The 23,107-nt window shown below is 51.5% G+C and overlaps 1 protein-coding gene across 1 annotated transcript in view; it reads left to right on the plus strand.

Annotated features, from left to right (window-relative positions):
- Positions 1-227: 227 nt before the first annotated feature.
- The window catches only part of GRIK3 (glutamate ionotropic receptor kainate type subunit 3), a 114,436-nt gene continuing 91,556 nt past the window's right edge, over positions 228-23,107 (plus strand). Inside the window, exon 1 of the mRNA XM_038160935.1 lies at positions 228-825. Within this exon, the coding sequence (XP_038016863.1) occupies positions 711-825 (115 nt within the window). The 5' untranslated portion in view covers positions 228-710. The remainder of the gene's footprint in view (positions 826-23,107) is intronic.

A 23,107-nucleotide genomic window follows, 5' to 3' on the forward strand; every position in this document is an offset into this window, starting at 1 on the left:
GCGATCTGCGGGACAGGGCTCCGTCGGGGGGTAGAGGGAACAGAGGCGCTGCCGAGACCCCCGAGACCCCTTCGCCATCGCCCCCCGCCCCGCGGTGCCCGCCGAGGGTCCCCTTGGCATCCGCTGCCCTCGCCCCGGGGGAGCGGGCGGGTGCCGGTGCGTGCCGGGGTGTCAGCGGCGTGTCAGTGTCGGGGTGTGTCAGTGTCGCGGCGTGTCAGTGTCGCGGTGTGTGTCGGGGTGTGTGTCAGGGGGTGTCAGTGTGTCGCGGTGTGTGTCGGGGTGTGTGTCAGGGGGTGTGAGTGTGTCGGTGTGTGCTCGCTCCACTCCGGGGCTTTGCGCGAGCCGCGCATCAGCGGTAGGAGGGGACAGAGCCGCTCCTGGGGCGCACCGGCAGCCCCGGCTCCGCAGGTGCCGCCCGACCGGCACCGGCACCGCACGGCTCGGCCCGGAGCGGAACGGCCCGGCTCGGCTCGGCTCGGCTCGGCTCGGCTCGGCTCGGCTCGGCTCGGCTCGGCTCGGCTCGGCGCGGAAGGGAGCGGCCGGAGCTGTGGCAGCCGCGGGACGGGCCGGCGCGGCCGCTCTAAGATGTGCCATGAGCCGCCCGGCCCCGGCGCCGAGCGGCCGCTCCGCCTGAGCCCCGGGCAGCAGCCGCCCCCGTCCCCGCTGCCCCTGGGGCCCTAGGGCCGCGCCGGCCCGCGCCCTCCCCAACGATGCCCCATCTCTGGCCGGCGCTTCGCCGCGTCCTCTGGGAATACTGGGCAGCGCTCCTGGTCGGCGGCTTCTGGGGACAGAGCTCGCACGGGATGCCGCATGTCATCCGGATCGGTAAGGGCCGCCGGCGGCGGCGGGAGAACTTCGGGGCCGGGGCGGAGAGCGCTGCCCGGGGCGGCGGCGGGGACGCGGTACGCGGGGCTGCGGGGTGCGCTGTCCGATGCCGGGGAGGAGGTTCCCCTTGCGAAGGATGCCCCGGCCGGGACTGGGGACGCGCTGCCGGGTGCCGGGGCGGACGGAAGGTGCCGGCGGCGCGGCGAGGCGGGGGCTGTGTCCCGGAACGGAGCGGGCAGCGCTCTCGGTGCGAGCAGCCGCCCCGGACGAGGTGCGCTGGGGGTGCTGGGCACCTTGCGAAGAGGAGAGGAGAGTGCTGACCCTCTGGAGAGTGGGGTGCTGATTCCCCGGGGAAGGGGAACGCTTTGCTCCCGGAGAGGATGAATGCTTTGCCTCTGGAGAGGGAGGATGCTGAGCCCCCAAAGACGGGGGGTGCCGAGCACCCAGAGAGGGGGGATGCTGATTCCCTGGAGAAGGAGGATTTTTGCTCGCAGAGATGGGGAATGCCGAGCCCGCGGAGAGGGGGATGCGGAGCTTGTGACGAGGAGGGCTGCGGTAGCCGGTGCGAGGAAGGCTGTTGAGCCTGCGGCAATAGGGTGCTGTGCAGGGGTGCTTCGACCCAGGGCTGGATGTGCCCAGCACAAGGGACAGACAGCCCGGGGGGGCCCGCGGCACCGAGCCCCGCTGCCTGGAGGATGCCAGTGGGCTGGCTCCGCTGCAGCTGCTGCTGAGGACCAGGCGTGTTTCATTAAATTGCTGAGGTTCTGGGGAAAATTAATTTTTAATAATGTTACATAAAGTAATTGCACAGATAACATCCTGGGAATGAGTCTGCGATCTTTCTTTTTCTAATTAAACGAGATACTTGTTTTAATCATGTCATGTAAAGAACGGCGCTGATTTCTGTTACATCCCATGCACTTTGCCATTGGTACACATTCCCAGGGATTTGCTGTCTGCCCACTAAAAATTACAAGGACATGTTTACCTGTCTTTTGACGGTTCAAATTTTAACTCAGAGAAACCAGTGAAAACTGAATAGATTTGTGAATAATTTTAACTGGGAAAAAAAAAATGGGTCTTACTTATGCCAGTGCAACTGCACAGCAGCAATGTGAAAGCCAGAAAGAGAAAAATGCTGCTCCTGAGGGACAGGTGCTTTTTGAAGTGAAACACTGTCACCTCCAGCACGGCTTGAAGTGGCTGCATGGCCCAGATCATCTCATGGACAAGGGCTTGATGCCTGCAGAGTGAGCATCTGCTATCCCCCAGACTTCTGTGAATGGGGCGCTCCAGGCAGATGTTATCCCCTGCACATTGTGGTGCCAGAAATATTGGTGGAAAAGGTTAATGGATCTGCCTCTGGCCTGGGGCCCTGGCGGCTGCTGAACTTTCACCAGAGCCAAGCTGTTTAGTATGCTCAGCCTCCGCCTGGAACAGCTGGAAATGTTTTGTGCCACACAAACCCACTCCCAGGAAAGCTCACAGGGCGCGCTGGGCTTCGCCAGTCCCACTGCAGGAGCGGGGAGGAGGCGTCCTGCTATGAGACCCCCCCCCACTGTGTGTCACCAGCCTGTCCCCACCGCGAGCACCGCAGTGCTGTGGCGGAGTTTCCCTCCCCGGCAGGTGCCAGGGCTCTGACCGCCTTCGGGACCGTGAGCCGTGTGCAGGGGGGCTGTGGCAGCTGGGCTGCCGGGCTGGCAGCTCCTCCTGCTTTGGGCTTGGCAGCAGCGGGCCTGATTCTGGGTGGCCAGAGCCGGCTGCTGCCAGGCTGGCGCTCCGAGGAGGCGGCGAGGGGCAGCTGCAGCTGTGGCAGATGCTCGTGGGGAACGGGCTGAGGCCGCTGGGGCTGGCGGCTGCTGAGACTCCAGGGAACGCTCACCTGGCTCATGGGGGATATTCAGGCTCAGGAGTATCCCTGGGGGCTCTGTGGAGATGTTTAGTCTCGACTCCCAGTGCCTCAGTTGTCCTGAAGATGGGTTTTTTTTAGGCTCAAAGCAATTGCACAAAAGGACAGAGGAGATTTCAATGCAGAGGCTGCTGCCAGCCCTCCACGAAAGCACTTGGGTCTGCTGCAGCTCTGCTCCCCTTCACCGGGCAGGCAGGGAGGGATGAAGGCAGGGAGGGAGAGATGGAGGCAGGGAGGGATGGTTGGAGGCAGGGAGGGAGAGATGGAGGCAGGCAGGGAGGGATGGAGGCAGGGAGGGAGAGATGGAGGCAGGGAGGGAGAGATGGAGGCAGGGAGGGAGGGATGGAGGCAGGGAGGGAGAGATGGAGGCAGGCAGGGAGGGATGGAGGCAGGGAGAGAGAGATGGAGGCAGGCAGGGAGAGATGGAGGCAGGGAGGGAGGGTTGGAGGCAGGGAGGGAGAGATGGAGGCAGGCAGGGAGGGATGGAGGCAGGGAGAGAGAGATGGAGGCAGGGAGGGAGAGATGGAGGCAGGCAGGGAGGGATGGAGGCAGGAGGGCAGGAAGGGAGGAAGGGTTGCCCGCTGCAGGAGCACAGCTGTGCCACTGCCAGCACTGCCGTGCCTTGGCAGGAACAGCCTCGCTTTACCTGCTGAGAAATCCCACAACAGTCAGCGCCTCATCGAGCCACCTTCTTGATCAGCAAAGTAAGAAACTTAAAAGATCAGGAAAAGGCTTTAATCAGGGCTGCAGGGAGATCTGTGTTTACCTTCTCTCTCAGCTAAAACTGGCATCATTTTGTGACCTCTTTTTCAGCCCACTGGAAAACTGCAGCTTTTTGCCCTGCATTAATTTGTGCAAAGCTGCCCTGGCTTTCAAGTAATTATTTTAATTATTAGGTTATTCCAAGAAGTGCAAAGCACTTAAGTAACTATTTGTTTAGCACTGAAAATCAAACCAGAGAGAAAGCAGGTAACTTCTCAAAGCTCTCTTCTTTCCCTGTGAAGCTGACTATTAAAATAAATACAGGGAGAGATATCTAAGAAAGGGAAGAAAAAGCCAAAAGCGCTCTTTCTCTCACTGGTAAAATATAAATATTTAATCTACACATCTAAACATAATCTATACATGCACCCGTACAAAGAAAATCTGTGCCTTGTTACAAGATGGGTTTTTAAAGCAGGAGTTTGTATCTGAAGCTTCTTCAACAGCTGCTCGGTTATTACGCAATCTGTTAAATATTTGAAAACGCCGTATCAGAAAACACCACCCGAGTGCTCAATTCAGCTCCGAGCTGCCCTGGAGCGGAGGCAGAGGAGGGTGGTGGTGTCAGGAGCTGCCCGTGTTCACCCCGCTGGGGATCCTGCGCTGCTGCCCGCCCTCACTGCGGCTGAGCTCCGGCGCTTCGCCCTGCTACCAGGAGCTGCTGAGCATTTGCACTATCGCAGCGGAAAGGAGGGCCAGCCAGGTGGTTATGGGACCGTGGCGAGCCCGTTTGTCTAACCCTGCACTCGGATTAAAAAGCAGCAGTAGCCCTTCAGCGCGCAGACAGAGCCCGGTGCCATTTTGCAGAGCTGATGGCACCGTCCCTGACAAAGCAGGGCGGGATGGGTGGCGCAGGTGGAGCACGACTGGCGGCTCCAGCAGCCCCGTTTTCTTGGTGAAGCATCACCGGGAATTCCTCCGAGTGATTCTTTGAGGGATGATGTGTTAGCGAGACACGGTGCGGATCGGATGCCAGTGGGTTGAGATCAGTAAATTGTGATGAACAGACCCCTGGCACTGGGCAGGCAGCAGGAGCTGGATTTGGGGGGTTCTGAGAGGGTTTGCACTCAGGTGCTGCTGAAAAGGTGACACCACGCTGCCCTGCTGCCATCATTGCCCTTGGCCACCCCACTCCTGCCAGGAGTGCCCTTGATGTGCCCCCCTGTGTGGGCAAGGGGACAGGCAGGGTCCCAGCCTGCCCCTGGGTCACCCCAAGCCCAGCTGTGTGCCCCTCTGCAGGAGGAGTGTGCCAGGCCAGGGAATGGGTTCATTTTCCTCGCTCCATTATAAAAGGCATCACCTCCACGTCTGGGTCCTCACTTTTGTGCCAGGTTTTTTACTGAGGCTCTATTCCTGCTGATGTTTGTAGCAATAATCCCACCTCAAGCATGTCTGACAGTCCCACTCCTGTATCTCTGAAGTCGCTGTGAGCAGGATCAGTCTCCAGCAAAGCTCTTAAACAAACAACCCTGGCATGAGGAATTTATCGGATTTTGTTTCTTGTAGTGTCTTTCTAAGCTGTGTTTGCATAAAGAAGGGGTCAGAGCATTGATTGTTTGTATGATTTGCAAGTAACACAGAAAATACAATCAAATTGGACTCTGTGTGAGAAAAATATCATTGATTATTTTACACAAATACATAGAAAACAAATTCTGTGGATAATTATCCTGCTCTGTGTGATTGGCTTTTCTGAGGCTTATTATGCCTGTCAGGAATTTTATTTTGAAACCACCTTCCCACACTCTGCAAATGAAGTTGTATTTTTAAAAATAAAGCAGAAACAGGCTTTTCCAGGCTGAAAAGGCAGCACCCAAGGGCTGGGAGCTGCACATCCATGGGGGACACGAATGCTGGAGTGCTCAGCAAGGCAGCTCCAGGGCTTTTCTGCCCAGCTCGTGCCTGGTGACCAGAGTGGCCAGTGTTCTTTGGGGAGGCTGGCAGGGGATGGCACCAGGGTGGTTTCAAATCACTTTTTGCCTTTGTAGCTTCTCCTGCATTCCCTTGGGCATTTCTGTGACCGTGCACCCACTGCTCAAGCATTTCACGGTTGATAAAGTTATTTCAGGTCACGAGATGCTTTGTGTGTCAGATAACACATTCTGGTAATTTCAGCAGGATAGGAGGGCGGCAGTGTAAATTGTTTGGTGGTAAATGAATTCTGAATACATTTGAATAACAATGTTAACTCTTTATCTCAGAATAGTCTAATTATTTGATCTTGGCATTCTCTCGAGAACTTCATACAGGAAATTAAGATCAAACCACACAGCAGAAAAGAATAGACTCTCATTTATCACGAGGCAGGAGAGACACCAAAGCAGACAGCTCCGTGCTGGGCTGCTGCCTCGGGGCACTTGGACACCCTCGGGCTGGGGGCAGCAGGAGGTGGGCACGGCTTGAGGGGTGAGGGAGCCTTGGTGGGCTGGTCGTGTGTGGAGAGAGGTGGCTGCACATCTCCTGACACTGGGACACTGTGAGACACACCTGGACACCCTGACACACACCGGGACACTGGGACACTCACCAGGACACACTGACACACTCTGGGACACTGGGACACACACTGGGACGCTGTGACACACATCAGGACACAGTGACACACACTGGGACACCATGACACTCACCAGGACACACTGACACACACCAGGACACAGTGACACACACTGAGACACTCTGACACACTCTGGGACACACTGACACACACTGGGACACCCTGACACTCACCAGGACACACTGACACCCTGGGACACAGTGACACACACCGGGACACAGTGACACACGCCGGGACACAGTGACACGCTCCTGTGGCATGGCACCTCCTCTCGTGCTGCAGTGTCACCTCTGGTTTTACCACCAGCAGGTGCAAATCCACCTCTATGACCGAATCTCTGCATCTGGGCGTTTTTATTAACGAAACCAGGCAGGGGCTGATGCTGGCACAAGGTTCCTGTAGAGCTGCCCGGCACCGCCCGCACCGAGCGACACTGAACCCGTTCTGTCGCCGGCAGAGCTGGCTCCCTTTCTCCCCGGGCAGCGAGGCGCTCCTTGGGTACGGAGCAGCGCTTCCAGGGAATCAGCGCTCCTGTCGGGAGCCCGGCTTCCCCGCCTGTCGCGATATGCGCTGGCGCCCAGCCGGGCCCCGCATCGGCAGAGGGCAGTGCCCCGCCGCGGCTCCCGCACCCTGCTCGCCGAGCAGCGCGGATCCCCAGCGCTCGAACCGAGCTGTGCCGGCAGAGATGCTGGGGATGCTGGAGATGCTGGAGATGCTGGGGATGCTGGAGATGCTGGAGATGCTGGGGATGCTGGAGATGCTGGAGATGCTGGAGATGCTGGGGATGCTGGAGATGCTGGGGATGCTGGGGATGCTGGGGATGCTGGGGATGCTGGAGATGCTGGGGATGCTGGGGATGCTGGAGATGCTGGAGATGCTGGGGATGCTGGAGATGCTGGGGATGCTGGGGATGCTGGAGATGCTGGAGATGCTGGAGATGCTGGGGATGCTGGGGATGCTGGAGATGCTGGAGTCTCCTCCCAAAACAGCACGGATCTCCAGCGCTCGAACTGAGCTGTACCAGCAGAGATGCTGGGCATGCTGGAGTGTCTCCTGGAGCAGCGCGGATCTCCAGCTCTCGCACGGAGCTGGGCCAGCAGAGCTGCGGTGCTGGAGTCTCTCCTCCCCAAACAGCACGCATCTCCAGCTCTCGCACGGAGCTGGGCCAGCAGAGATGCTGGAGATGCTGGAATCTCTCGTGGATGAGACACGGTGGCTAATCCGCCCGGAGCGGTGTTTGCAGCCAGCACTAAGCCTCCTAATCCAGTGTAACGTGTGTCTCCCCAGTTTCGCCGTCTCCTTCGCCTCCTCTCGGCTGCAGCTTTCCCGCGGTGCTGTCTGGGCTGTTCCCTGTGCAAGCAGAGCACGGGCGGGAAGCCTCTGGGAAAGGCGGATAGCGAGTCGAAAGCACCAGAACCACAGGCGAGGGGGGACAGAGGGAAACGTTGAGAGGAGCTGAGGGCTGAACGAGAGGACAAGAACTGCTCCATGGCAGGACGAGCTGTGGAACAGGGGTGCTGTGCCCCTTAGAGAATCCGGCTCGGTTTGCCAGGCAGGGATTGCTGCAGTGTGGGCCGGTGCAGAGGGGATTTCAGTGGGATGGGGGCTCATGCATTGATACATCGATTGGTGTTACTGACAGTGAAAACAGGGATGATGAGCTGCTATTTACCACTTGTAAAAAAGACTAAAATAGATGCAGGTCCTTAGCACAAGCGAGAGCTCTTAAAGCAGGTGGAGGGCTCAGGTCGCTGCTTTGCCATTGCTCCTGCACCAGCTTTTCTTTCTGGTTGCATTTGTTAACCCCTTCTGGCTCCTCTCACCCGCCTTTGCTGTGCTGCCCCCGGGGAAGCCACAGCTTCTCTGCTCAGGTTTGCACCGTGAGACTCTCACCACGCCAGCATTACCTGGGTCCTTGTGCTTTAAATCTGCAGCGAGATGCTGAGCATGAATTCACAAACAGGGATGTGACTGCTCTGTTATTTCTGGCAGGGAAGATCGTCAGGAAAACGTGGTTCAGCTGCAAGCGGCTGAGGAGAGCGTGGGGTACCCCTGCGTCAGAGGCAACCCCAGAGCTGCTCTGAGCTTCCCCCACGCTGCTCAGCTCTGCAGCACTGGCAGAAAGAGAGGAGAGCAGACACCAGCCTTGGGCACCACACAGTATCTGTATTATTTAATACTTTAGTCCAGGGACCTCGTTAGACTTCAGCTTTTTTTTTGCTGTGTCCCAGCCAACAAGCTGCACTCCGCTGTGTGGGGTCAGATTCAGAGAATAAAAATCAGAACTGGGAAGTAGCAAGGGAACAACTGGCACATTTTGTATCAGCTCGTTGTGCCTGGGACAGCAGCGTGACCTGGAAAGCAGCAGGAAGGACTGGGCTTCCAAAGGATTCTGTGGGGACGTTTGGAGAAGTTTTTAAGCACAGATAAACCAGCTAATACCAAAGGCACAAAACAAAGACTTAAAATTACATAAGCATTCAGATGAATTAATGAATTTGGGCCTTGCACTTTGCTCATTGCTCATTGTTCTGGAAATTGGGCACTGGGGATCCCCTCGAAGGGGTACCCAGCTCCCCTGGGACTGGAGCACCCAGTGTTACACAGGCTTTTGAGACAGATTCCAATTTATCCTTGGCACCTGCAAGCAGCAGCTTCAGGAGCACCAGCTGGGGGGAAATGGTGGCTCCTTCCTCCAGCAAGGAGTGGGATGAGGCCACAGACTGCCCTGGCAGAGGCCACTGGGCACTCATTGTCTGGTAATGACATCTGATGGCTGTGGCATGTCCTTTGTTCCCACTGGGGACTTGGGGGTGAACAGACCAGATCTCTGAGCTCACCAGCTCCCAGGTGAGGAGGACGTACGTCATTCCTAAAATAGCAGAGCTGGTACTGCAGAACCCAGACTTGGTTAGAGCCGTGGAAGTGTTCGGGGAGAGCAGCGGCGTCGCCGTGGGCGGCTTCCCCCACTCTAATGAATAGACGGCTGTCAGCTCGCACTCTTCTCCCAGGATGAAACAGTAAATAAAATCTGGTGTAACCCACAAATTTAGCTGAGTTACGGCTGTCTATGGGGACTGAGGTGTTAGACTTGTTGGTTAGTTTTGCAGTGAATTCAAAGCACCCTGAGGGAAGTCACCGCAGTGATTTTAAATTCCACCCCCTGTGAGACACCGTGCCTGCCTAGGCGCATGGGCTGAGGGGGCTTTTTCCTGGCTGCAGCAGGAGTTTTGTGTTGGGTGGATTCTGTTCTGAACGGAACAAAGCCACAGCACCTGCTCGGCAGAGGAGACAAGGCTGGATGTCACAGAATCTCGGAATGCTTTGGGTTGGAAGGGACATCAAAGCTCAGCTCATTCCACCCCCCTGCCATGGGCAGGGACACCTTCCACCATCCCAGGTTGCTCCAAGCCTTGTCCAACCTGGCCTTGAACACTTCCAGGGATGGGGCTGACGTACCCCTGGGGCTCTGTCAGATCACCCTGCCCACTGCTGGCACGAAGAACAGCCCCTCAGCCATGCCAGGGAGGTTCCCTCCCTAGAGAGCCTCGGGACAGACACCGGTCCTTTAGCACTGCAGAACTCTGAGACGATATTCTTTTATCAGACGTGCAGCAAAAGGTACATCATGATTAACCTTAAAAGCTTAAGCTTTTTCTTTGCCCGTGCAAGACAGATTTATAATATTTTCCCTTTCTTTTTTAACACAGGATTCTTAGTGCAGACAGTGATTTATTGAACAATCAATTTCCTTATCTACGTAACACATTCAGGTGATCCATCAATGCCAGATAATCAATCCAGCTCGGGATTTTAAGTATATATATGTATACTTGTATATATATTTTCCTCCTGTACTGTTGTCAGGCCAAGTAATGTCTCCCTTTCTTTGCTCCTTTCCTTTCCCAGTGACTTCTGTTTATGGTGTGTAAAAGAAACCCCCCCGACGTTATATTACACCTTGTAAGTTTTACAGTACTTGAGAGGTTTATGTGCTATGAATGTAAAGGGCAATGCAATAACGCAAAGGGCAGTGAGACATTTTTAAGCACAGAAGGATATACACAGAGCTGAGGAGATAAATCTGGGTGGATAATCGTCCCACTGTGTCTCTCCTATTTATGAGGGGAAAAGACATTCACTGCAAATCATGCTTCAGGTCACTCGTGCTCTGGTCTCTGCTCTGCATTACTGGCTGCTTGAACTGCTCTTAATCTGCTTTGGGGTCTCTGTCCTGGTTTGGAGCCGTGTCCTGGCCCAGCAGAGGGGGCTCAGCCCGGGTGGGGTGTGATTCCCCATGGCTGGGGGGGTACACTGGTGCTGTGCAGCCCAAGGGCTGGTGTGAAAAATACCAATCACTTGTTTTAAAAATTTTTAAAGCTTAATAGTAACGAAATGGTTATAAAAATGTAAAATATAAATAAATAAAAAATATAAAAATAAATAAAAATATAAATAAATATATATGAAATACATAAATTATAAATAAATATATAAAATATTAATTATATATAAATATATTCTATAAATATATAAATATATATATATAAATTAGAGCAATAAGGATTTGGACAATCAGAGTTAGGACAATAAAAAAGCAAATAATTATGAACCTTCAGATGCTTTCCTCAAAAAAGCATGTCTGCTAACAAAGGATTAACCCTTAAAAGCAACAGCTTGTTGCATATTCATATATCTCATACATGATGCAAACATTCCTTTCAAACTAGGGATTTTCCTGTTTATTGTCAACTTTTCCCCCTTCATCTTGTAAATCATGGTTTGGCTCTGTGGAGTCTGAAAGGAGGCAGAAGGAGCCTGGTTCTTCCTGCAATATTATTGGGATTTTAGTGTCTTGTTGCTGGTATCTCTGTGCAAATAATTTCTTGATTATCTTATCCATTCCTTGAGCTAGTTAGAAAAGTACCTTACATCGCATCGTTTCTATTTTAATATTCTGTTGTAGCCTAAAATTATATTTAACACGCTGCTTAAAATGATTAATACAGCATAACTTTCTAACATAACACATACAATATTCATTTTAATATTTGCAAAAAGCCAGTCATATAATAGGCATTTTTCACAACTGGGGTACGTGGAATTTGATGTGTCTGTCCTCTGTGAGTTGGGAAAGGGCTGAGCTAGGGAAGGAACTGTAGGAGGGAGTAAGAGGAGTCACAGCTGCCAAGTCTGGAGCTCATGGGTGGTTTAGCTGGGAAAGAGGAGCCTGGGTTCAGCCTCCCACAGTCTGGGTGTTCGGGCTGGGCAGGAAACTGTTCTGAGAATAGGCCTGGGAACTTCAGCTAACACTGCTCCTACAGGAGAGGAACTTCTCCTCGGGGGCATTCAGATTTCTGAAACAATCAAGCCATGAATCCCTCTCAAATGTGAATATTCAGAATTCAGCATTTGCGATTAGCAGTAGAATTGGAGACAAAATGCCATTACTTTCAGAGGTCAGGATAAGTTGTACACAAAGGCCACTGTTCCATGTGCTTCATTCAAAATCCAATTTGTTTTTTGGGCTTACGATGGCAGAAACGCTGATGATTTTGCTATTGCCACATGTTAGGTACTTTCTGGGCAGGAAAAAGATTTTGCTTTAATAACTTTCAGTTTTATCTATCTGGCACAGAGACGGGATTTTCCTGATTTGAGCCATCTCATCAAAAGCTGAGAACTTAACCGAGACTGAAACCTCGTGGTGTGGCAGAGCCCCACGGAGCTCCCAGAGCAGGAGCTGGTGGCTGCTGTCCTGCTTCCCATGGTGACAGCAGCTCTCCAGAATGTCCCTGGGATGGGAGGAGGGGACAAGAGCTGCGGGAGAATCCTCTGAATCCCTGTCCCTCCCACCCAAGCTGTTCTGCAGAGCCCAGCACCTCCTGCAGCTGCAGGTGCTGTTTGTTTCAGCAGCAATGCCATTACCATTTTAAGCTGAACCAGGGACCTGTAAAAAGGGTGTTCTTGGTTTAAATCTCTGGTCTATAAAATCTTAAGGACCTGCTCTTTCTTTATCGGGAAAGAAAACCATTTTCTTCCTCATTTTATGCACTTTTCTTCTTGGGAATTTTTATTTCTGCAAAAGCAGTTTTTGTCATCTGTGCTTAGACAAAATTCAGAGTAAGACCCTGGGTGATTTGCTTCAGGGTGGCATCTCAGCTTGGCTCATAATATTTGAATGGAAATAGGCTCTGCAGTTTTCTCTCCTATTCACCTACATCATAGCAAAAGGGCTGTCCAGAATGGATGTTGCAAAATCTTAGATGAAGCTGATAATGTTTTTTAAAATGGAGGGCTTGTCCCTGCACAGTTTACCAAATTTCCTTTAGGTTAAAGTTACAAATGAGGTGTTGAATACAAGAAGTGCTCAGTTCTTTGAGCAGCTACCTTCTACCCTGTGGTGCATTCCAATAGCCAGAGCTGACTGTAGATGTGTGCCCCTCTATTTGTAAAGGATAGTAAACAAAATAGTCGGAACCATCTTTGCTTAATTTTCTTGGACATTAATGCAGTGGTTTCTATTTGGTTTTCTTTTCTGCAGTGCAACTTCATCCATGCAATGTGGCAATTTCAGTTGCCGGATCCGTTTCCTCCAGCTGAAGGGAGAGCAATGGCACACAGCACCCAAAATCCAGCCTGAGCTGCAGATCCCTCTCTTTACACCTCGGATTTGCATTCACTTTAGAATTTTTCGGAGGCAATTCCCACCTAACTGACTGTCACTCCCTTTCCTTCTCTCTCCCACTCCAAGGATCACACACACGCACCCTCGGTGCCCCTGGCACAGCCACTCCCTCTGTGACTTTCATCTCAGCTGCTGAACTCCCCTCCTCATCCCCAGGCCTCAAAAGTGGAGGGAAGAGATGAGCACAGCTGAAATCCAGAACAAGCTGTACTTCCTGGTATTTTAAGAAAATGCTGAATTTTAAGAAAATTCAGAGTTTCCTCAGCAGCTGGATGAGATTTTTGCTTGGGAACAGAACCCCCTGAATGCTCCTGGCTTCCTAAAGATGCTGTGAGGTGCCGGCAGCCTGGGATGGATATTTAATGCTGGCCCAGGCACCTGGTCTCTATATTCTGTGTTGTTAAGGTCATTCTATGTGGTTACACGACTCTTTGTGCTCTGTGAGGGTTTGTGGGGAAACCAATTTCCATATGAATTATGGAAGTTGATACCGACAGGGCTGTAATTCGTAAATTGTTCTGACAGCAACATTTTGTAACAGAACACAGAGAAACCAGGGTAATAAAACTTGCCATTAAGGGAGTGGACTTGTGAGTCCTAGAAAGAAATCTTGTCCAAGGATTATTTATGATCATTGCGCACCAAAATGTGTTTTTGCATTTTTATTGCTGGCAAATTACTTGTAAACCCACCAGGGAGCTAATGATTTTTCCTCTGAGGCCGTGCAACTTCGTTTTGGTTTATATATATATCCATTTCTGCCACCGGTTAAGCTGTCACTTTTGATTTAGATTAACAATAATTATTTCAAAACAGCTCAGGTGTGAAAGGGTTAACTATCCTTTGACTCCAGCTGACAAAATCTCCAGGACAGTGATTCCAAAGGAGAATGGTGGTGCCAGGGCAGGTTTTCCCTGGATCCCTGTGAAGGTGCTAACCACCTCTAACGGGGAGCACGGATTATTTATGTTCTTCTGCAGCTCCTCATTAATTTTTCAGAGCACTTGCTTGAAGAGTCCCGACTTCTCAGCTCCTTCATTAGTGTTACCTTGTTCAACAGCGTGCAGCAGGGGAGGTGACACTTCTGAAAGGAGCATTTCTGCTTTGCAGGGGGAGAACAGGAGCTGGAAGCTCTGGACAAGGAGCTGGGAGCAGGGACAAGGTTTTAGAGAGATTTTAGCCTCCCCAGCGGGGCTGGCTGGCACAGGGGCTCAGTGGCCCGAGCCTGCCCAGTGGCTCCTGTGAAAAATGCCAATCACTTGGTTTGAGAATTTTAAGAGTTTAATAGTAATGAAATGGTTATGAAAATAGTAATATAATTAGAGTAATAAAAATTTGAACAATTAGGATTTAGGACAATATGAGACAATAAAAACAAATAGTTATGGAGGGTCTGGGTACCTTTTCTGGGCAAAATAAGCCCAAAAAAGCACCCATGTTAGCAGAGGATTAACCCTTAAAAGCAACAGCCTGTTGCATATTCCTACACCTCACACATGATGCATAAATTCCATTCAAACCAAGGATTCTGTCTGGTCAGTGTCAGCTTCTTCCTCTGAATCCTGACGGCGTCTTCAGGGCTGAGGAGGCAGGAAGAAGTTTGTTTTTTCTGATAATGGAGCAATATTTTTTTTTCTCTGAAAGATTCAGGTGTCCTGTGGCTGCTATCTGGTGCGAATCCTCTCTTTAAAAAAAGTATCATTACATTATAACCTAAAACTCTATTTAACACACTACTTAAGAAAATTAATACAGCATCACTTTCTAACATAACACACATAATATTCATTTGAATGTTTGGGAAAAGCCAATATATAATACCCATTTTTCACACTCCCATCACCCGGGGCTGGTTGCCAGTGCTGAGCCACCCTGGAGCCCTCCAGGGCAGTGCACTGTCCCAGCCCAGCACACGGTGGCTTTCCAGCATCCCTGAGGGGTCCCTGTGCCAGAGCCTCGGGGCAGCCATCGCTGCTCCTGCTCCCACCCTGACAGCCAGGCTGAGTTCAGCCGTGCCCCCCGTAGTGTCCTGTCCCCCAAATGCCACCAGGGCCTCTGTGCCACTTCACAGGACAGCAGCTTTGACTCACTCCTCCTGGGGATGCTCCAGTCACTCCCAGCAGGAACACCCCAGCTGCAGGGAGCAGCAGGGAGCTCAAGATCAGCCTTACAAAGGTTAAGGGAGCGCTAAATTATTCCTTGCCGTGGCTCCCAGGGTGATGACACCTCTTTTTTTTGTGATGTGCAACCTTGGACAGAATTTTCTGGTGCAACAGAGGCAAGAGCTGCCCCCAGGGATCACTCAGTGCCCACCCACTGTCGTCAGTCCAGCTGGCATCCCCTGGGCACAAGTAGGAAATGGATGGAGATGTTTGTTAGGTTTTGGGGGTCATGGGACATTTGTACATTCATTACCAAAGTCAGTAATGACTAATTGCATTTTTGATCATAACAGAGTGTTTTGTTAGAGCCACATTTCCTTTCTGGATTTTCAAAGCCTTATTTTTAGAGAAATAGTTTTTGATCTGTTGTTGGCTCCTCTTCTGCTCTATTACAGACTCCCTGCATGGCTTTGAACAAATGGCTTTGCTCTTCTGTGCCTTAATTCTGTACTTGTAAAATAGGGCTGAGCACACTTCCAGCTCCTCTGGGCTGTGGGAATGGGAAGGGTTTAGAGCCTGCAGATGTCAGCAGCCGAGCTTGCCACACCCAGCAGGATCTTTGAGGCAGAACAAACAGATATGAGCAGGCACAACCCTATTACCAGTGAAATACTGAGATTATAACCCAGGACTCTCTGACTGGAGCAATTCTGGGAAAAAAAAAAAAAAGAAAGTATCCTAAATACACTTAACTGCTTATTTAATGTAGATTTTAAAAGTTATTTATCGAAATTTAGCAACTGTTTACTCAATCGGGTACTGGAAAGCCTTTAAAACATACTCTTAATAATCCCTTTGTATTTAACTAATGTACAATAGCGTGTGCTATTACATTGCAATTACATCCTATTTGAGACACTTAATTAAAAGGGAGGCTGTAATGAGCTCCCAATTGTTTGGCTCCTCAGCCAGACCCACACGATGGAGGATTCTGCCTGTCAGCGGTGCCAGGCAGATCCTGGAACGACACAGTGGCAGCGTGGAGCTGCTCCATGAGAGGCTGGATCTGTTTGGGGCTGGATCTGTATGGGGCTGGGTCTGTGTGGGGTTGAGTCTGTTTGGGGCTGGGTCTGTGTGAGGCTGGGTCTGTTTGGGGCTGGGTCCGTTTGGGGCTGGGTCTGTGTGGGGCTGGTCCATTTGGGGCTGGATCTGTGTGAGGCTGGGTCTTTGTAGGGCTTTGTAGGGTTTGTAGGGTTCCACATGGGGCTGGTCCATGTGGGGCTGGGTCTCTGTGGGGCTGGATCTGTGTGGGGCTGGGTCTGTGTGAGGCTGGGCCTGTATGGGCTGGTCCATTTGGGGCTGGTCCATTTGGGGCTGGGTCTGTATGGGGCTGGGTGCATTTGGGACCTCTGTGGGGCTGGGTCTATATGGGGCTGGTCTGTGTGGGGCTGGTTCCATGTGGAGCTGGGTCCATTTGGGGCTGGTTCTGTGTGGAGCTGGGTCCATTTGGGGCCAGTTCTGTGTGCAGCTGGGTCCATTCGGGGCTGAGTCCATGTGGGGCTGGTCCATTCGGCACTGGGTCCATTTGGGGCTGGGTTTATGTGGGGCTGGATCAACAGGGCTCTCAGGCTGTTGGGGATCGCTCCCACTCCATATGGGATGGCTTCAATGCCGGGATGCTCTGGGAGACAGGTTGGACCATGGATGCTTTATGATTCTGGATTCCAGAGCTCCCGGGACTGGAATGTCACAGGTCAAGGGTGCTCCTCAGAAGCAGCTGCCCATCCCAGCAGCTCTGGCTTCATCACTGCCATGGGAACCAGCAGCAGGCCCTGCCCTGCGGGAGCCACCTCCAGCTTTGGCCACAAGTTCTGATGGGGAAGGGCAGCAAGTTCTGATGGGGAAGGGCAGCCTTGGAAGGTGCACCAAGGCCAGGATGCTGCGTGATGTTCATGGGAACCTTGGGAACCCTGCTGAGTGCCTGAGCAGCACACGGTCTGCCCTGCTCTGTCCTGGCCTCTCCACAGCTGGGAATCATAAATCTGGCACACAGTGCCATGCTGGGAATCATAAATCACAGTGCCATGCTGGGAATCATAAATCTGGCACACAGTGCCATGCTGGTATGGTTACCCTGCCCCGTGCCAGGCTGCCACGGGCTGGCTCCGTGCAAGAGCTCTCAGACATCTGTCTGCAGCCAGCTGCTTGCCATCCCACCAAGTGGCTGCTCTGCTTCTCTCAAATAAAAAATAATAATCCAAGCCCCCTTTAATTCAAGCCTGTTTGAAATCAGAAGTGACAACAGCTTTGTGCTCTCTCCGTGGCGGGATATGAAGTTAATTTGTATAAGTGATTCTTTTGCTTTTAATTTATCAGCCTGAGATTCAAAACTGAGGAACACAGGGACCCCACGAGGCGTGCCTGAATCTTTCAGGAGTGGAGCTTATTTATTCAAGTGCTTAAATATAGCTCTTGATTGTGTGGCTGATCCTGCAGTGCAGTGCAAGGAAGGCAGGATCAGAGATCCTTCTGCTGCCTGGGTCACTGTCCAGGCCCTCACTGTGGTGCCTGTGCAGCCCCCCTGAGTGAACCAAACCCTTCTCCTACAGAGAACTGGTAAAACAAGGACAGAGGGATCTGTGTGCAGCAGCTCTTTGGGTTTTGCAGGGGATTTTCAGGCCAGCCCAGGTTTATGAGCTGCCCATGAACCCAGTACACTGTGTCTCATAAAAATCCTGTTTCCCCCTCTTGTTGGATTAAGTTTTTTTAACCTATAGACGGAGTAATTGAGAGGTGTTTTTCACCTCTCTACATTCTCTACAAATCCATTTCCCACACCCTCTCAGCTCTGCAGTTTTATTTTGTTTGCAGTCTAAATCTAATAAGAGGATCAAGGGAGGTTTTGGCAGGGAATGGTCCCAGTCCTGGGAGTGGTGACTGCTGCAACCACGTCAGAAATCCAGGATAGCAGCCCTTCCCTCGCAGGCATGGGCCAGAGAAGGCTGTTCCCTGGCATTTTGGTTAGGAAAGGAAGGATGCTTCAAAGTGAAAGGGAAACAGAAACCTCCAGGTGTTTTTTGTTGTTCCAACTGCTTTAAAATGATGTTTAGATTTCACGTATCAGTAATTACATACACTTGGGTGGTATTTAATGCCAGCCACTGATGGATGCTCTATAATCCTATAGAGGGAGAACACGTTTGTTTTCTGAGGCTAACTGCACACAATCTGTTATTGTGTGATGTTGAATACTTTGAGGGTTGGTGCCTTTCAGTGTTGAGCATAAAAGCCAGGCCTCCCTGACAATAACCTCCATTAATCAGGCCTCCCAGTCCACAAGCCTTGGAGACTGCCACGTCCTCTTTGTACGCCAGAGCTTGCCAGGATTCCAGAGTGAAAAACCTCCCACCGATCTCCCGCTCTTTCATTTCTTCCTTTTTTTTTGGTTTAAACAGGAAAATAGCCTCCCAGTACAGCTCCCACTGCTTTAGCTGCATCTCCACACGTTTCTTTTAAACTAACTGACAGCTTATGGTGGGAAGGAGAAGCAGCTGCAACTTGCTGGGAGCGGGGGAACTTCACTTCCAGAGGATTCAGCTCCTTTTGTTTTCCACAAGAGCTGTTGAGTGCTCAGAGCTTTAAAAAATACGGCCACTCATTCAGGCTCCTGCAACGTGGATTCAGGGCAGAGGTGTTCTGCAGGCTCTCCAGAGAGCTGGAAGCAGGAATGAAGATCCCCCAGAGCCCCACTGGCTGCTGTGCTTGGCTACACTTCCACAAACTCCCATGGGAACTGAAATTTTGGTGCTTCAGCTGGTTTTCATCCCTGTTGGAGTCCTCAGCTGTGCTGTTTGATATGTCCCAAACACCCCAACTGCTCTGAGTGGATGGGAATGACAGAAGGAGAGGCCACAGCCCTAAGCTGCACCAAGGGAAGTTTAGGTTAGATGTTGGAAAAAAATTCTTCACTGAAAGAGTGGCTGGGAAATGGAATTGTCTGCCCAGGGAGGGGTGCAGTCACCATCCCTGGAGGACTTTAAACAGACTGGAGGTGGCACTCGGTGCCAGGGTTCAGCTGATGAGGAGGTGGTAGGGCATGGGTTGGGCTGGGTGATATCAAAGGTCTTTTCCAACCTTGTTCATTCTGTGATCCTGTGATCCTGTGATTCTGTGATACTGTGGCTCTGTGATTCTGTGGTTCTGTGGTTCTGTGGTTCTGTGATTCTGTGATTCAGGACCACTCCACAGTGAGCCTGCTTTTCCTGAGGTGCTGAAGCATGCCAGGGCTTCCAGAGTGGAATCACTGCAGGGCTGGGCTGGGCTGGGGTAGCACTGCAGGGAATGGGAATTCTGGGCAATGGGAGCATGGCCACGGGGCTGGGGAAGGAGGTGTAGGTCACCTGGCTGAGAAAGGGGGTTTGAGGAGAGCAGAGGGTGCTCCAAACAACATCCTTTTACTCTTGGGCAGCTCCAGTGGGGCTGTGCAGGGTGCCAGCTTGGCCAGCCCAGCACGGCCGAGTCACTGTGGTCAGCCAGCAGCCAAATTCCCTTGGGGCAGGAGAGGCCAGGGGTTTGTGGTGCTCCTTGGGGAGAAGGGCCCCCCACAATGGTTTAGAGCACGTTGGAAAAAGCCAAAACACGCAAGAAAAGCCAACCAAACCTAGACTGCAGCTGGACACTTTGATGCTGAGCAGTGTGTAAGCTTGACCTCATCCAAGCTGTATTTTCCTCCTGAAGTCAGTCCCTGTCTATCCTTGAGGGGCAGTTTTCCAATGGAGAAAAGACTCCTCGGAGCTGCCAGCCAAAATAATCCTAATTGTTGCATTGTGTCTGAGCAACTCTGAAAGTTGCTAGTAACAGCTATCTCAGACCATCACAATCAACATAATTTTGGTCTTAATTGCTAAGTGTTGCTGTAGAAAGACTGGCTGTCTTTCTGCTCCAAGTCCTCACACTTGCTCTCCCAGGTTTCAAGATGCAGTGAAAGTTTTTAGGTTGGTTTTTCTTTTTTTTTTTTTTCTCCACACTACGTTTCAAATGCTTCATTGTCAAACTGGTTAAAAGCCCTTATTTATAAAACGTGTGCGTCTCTTTCAGCTTAACTGAAAAGGCATTAAAATAACTGCAGCTGTGGAAAGAATAATTACAGCGAGATTTTGTCAAGGACTCTCTTGTCTGATGTTGCCATCTGTGACATGGTGAATGCAAAGATCATTTGAAACATAGGCAGTTAATGTAGAGAATAATTTCGGAGCTTTCGATATTTATGGTAAATTATTTAAGTTTATTGTTTGGTTTTATGGCCTCATTATTCTGTGTCGTAAGGATCTCTGCTTTTTGTGTTGTTCTGCACTTCGATTTCCACTTTGTGAAGGAAAGAACCCTGCAGTAAAAGTAACACTTCACACATTTCAGGAATGTTTCAAGGAGACATCATACTAATCAGATTATTTTCATGCACCTCAATATCATCCCTGATGCCTTTTAAAAAAAATCTGCAGAGAAAGATCTTCTTCTTGACCAGGTGTTAATAGTCAGTCCTTCAGGCATGGGCAGTGACAGGGGCTGGTAAACATTACAGACTTGCATTAATTTTCTCTTGTCTCTGAGAATATTGTTTCTGAGACTCCCTCTGAGAGGACATTGCTGCATTATTTCCTTCAACAACCCCTGACTGGCCAAATTAGGAACAGACTGTCGCACTGGAAATGAGTAATTGGCTGCCAGAGACACAGAAAAGGGGACTTGGCTTCCCCCAGACTGGCTGCTCTGAACACGGGGCTGGTGCTGGAGCCAAGTCCGTGTGCTAATTAATCAAATGAGGGCATGGCCAGGCTGTGGGGCAGCTCCTGCGTGGGCACTGCCAGGCTCCCCACGCTCCTCCTGCTCCGGCTGGGTGTGTCCCATGTCACCTGCATGTCCTGCCCCACAGCAGGATGGGGAAAGCACCCCTGTGAATGTTTCCCTCTTCAGCCCAGGTGCAGCTCCTGCACTGGCAAGGTGCGAGCAGCTGTGTCCAGGGAGGGTGACCCCAGGAGGAGAATGATGGAGTGAGGGTTCAGGCCTTTCTGGAACTACCTAAAACCAGAGGCCAGATGAAATTAAGGGAATAAAAAGCAGTTCTATTTATTAAAGGACCTTCAGGTGCATTTTGGGCAGCCCTCCACAAGGGGCTACACCCAAAATGGACAATGGGTCACAGGTTTTCACACTTTTATAAGTTTGGGCCATTTGCATATTGAGGGTTCATCTTCCAATTCCAGCTCCAGCTAATGAAGTCATTGACCCCAAGTTTGCTGCCCCCAACTCACTTTTGTTTCCATCTCTGGGGCCTGAGGCAGTGAGGTGTCCTTGATTGCCAGGCCTGGAGAGGAATTGTTGTGTCTGCCCAAACTGGGGAAGCAGCAGCTCACACTGTGTGTGGAGTTTGGAGTTACACACTAAAGAACTGCAGGATTACAAATACTTGAAAAATAGAAAAGTTAAAATCCTAAGGCATCAGGGTCACCCCGGGTACAGCACTCTGCTCCTTGCTGTGGCTGCTTACTGCAAACCTCCCCCCAGCCTTTCTGTGTAGTGCAGGGGATGGTGCTCCTCACAGAGGATGAGGTTTGCTCCTTCTGGGGACCTTCATGTGGCTCCATCTGAAAAGCAGCCATCAGCACTTTGCTGGTTCTGCTGCACAGCACATCCTCAGCAGTACTGTGGAGCACAGCAAGTGCCTCCTCCACCAGCTTTCCCTGCTCCTGCAGCATTTCCTCAACCCAAGGATAGCTGAGACAGCCCAGCAGAAGGATTTTGTCTGATGTGAACTTTTCAGTGGAATCGGGATTGTCTTTCCAACAGCTGAGGGCTGCAGCTCTGCTGTGTGCTGGCAGTCCTGGGCAGCTGCTTTGCAGAACGTGGAACAGAACCTGGGAGGGACCAGGAGCCACCTGTCTGCCCCTGCAGAGGAGTCTCTTCCCACCAGGCAGCTTTCTGCACCGGCTGTGCGTGCCCTCTGCAGCTGCTCCACATCTGGATCTGTGTCTGGCTCTGTCCATGCTGGGGAGCCTGAGCACCCAGAACTGCTGCACCTCCTCCCTGGGTCACTGGGCAGGGCACAGCTGCTCCAGCCAGGAGCTCTGCCCTGTTTGTCTCCAGGAGAGGGTTGTGGGCAGGTCTAGAACCCTCTGAGGGAGCCGAAATGCTGCAGGAGGTGGCTGGGGAGGGTCAGCAGCCTGCAGTGAGCAGATGTGCAGCAGCAAGTGTGCAGCAGCCTGGGCTTGGTGCAGCCAGCAGGGCAGAGGTGGAAAATCCAGTTTGCCACAGCCCAGATGCTGTGGCCTTACTACAGGGAAACTAAATTGGGAACAAATGTGAGGGTCAGGGATTAGTAGAGGAGAAATCAGGTAACATTTATGTTCCTATCTATAATACAGCCCTGGGGCAATTCCCTGTTGGCCCTCAGCCATCCAGGAGCACAAGGATCCCCCAGGAGGTTCTCCTGAGCCTCACTTCCCACCTGAGGCTGTACAGGAGGCTTTGCCGCATTTAGCTCAATCTTTCACGTTTCTGTACCTAAAATTAGATGCTGTGCTCCATCCCTGCACTCCTGGAGTTCCCAGCTCCAGGGAGGCCGATGTGCAAACGTCTGCAAGTGCATGAAGAAATATTTAAAGAACAACATTTGCAGACCCCTGGAAGCCAGACACTGCCAGGTGTTCCTTTATTTAGAGGAAAAGTAAGTTTGTGTACGCAGGTGGTTTATGCAAGTTAGTTAATTTTGGTGATTTGTCTATCCCTGGTAACTTTGCAAAACAATGCAGCTCATTTTGGAAACAAATGAAGCAAATGGATTCCGAGCTGTGCAGCTGATGAAACACAGGCAGGACAAAGCAGTTTCCCACTAGGGACTTTCCCTCTGAGCAGTGAGGGTTTCTAAGCAGTAGCATGTCAGAGTGAGAGTGTCCAGCTCAGCCCTGGGTGGAGCAGGAACCTGGTCCTGCAGGGCTGGAGGCTGCCAAAAAACACCAATGGGAGCCAAAAACACCAGTGGGACAGGAAAACACTGGAGCTCCAAGACAGCCTCAGGTACTGACAGCAGGAGCATCATCTTTGGGATTCCTGATTCCTCAAAGACTGACTGTTTTAGTGGTGGGAATGTAAAAGCTCAAGAAATCTCTCCATGCAGTGATGTTCTCATTCAATTTGGATTTCTCTTGCTCTGCATTGTTCAGGACAGGTGAGGTGAAAGCCTTCCCCCTTTGCAAGAAGTTCTTTGCAAG

The sequence above is a fragment of the Motacilla alba genome, chromosome 23 (genome assembly GCF_015832195.1).
Source record: "Motacilla alba alba isolate MOTALB_02 chromosome 23, Motacilla_alba_V1.0_pri, whole genome shotgun sequence".
In the NCBI taxonomy this organism is placed as follows: Eukaryota; Metazoa; Chordata; class Aves; order Passeriformes; family Motacillidae; genus Motacilla; species Motacilla alba.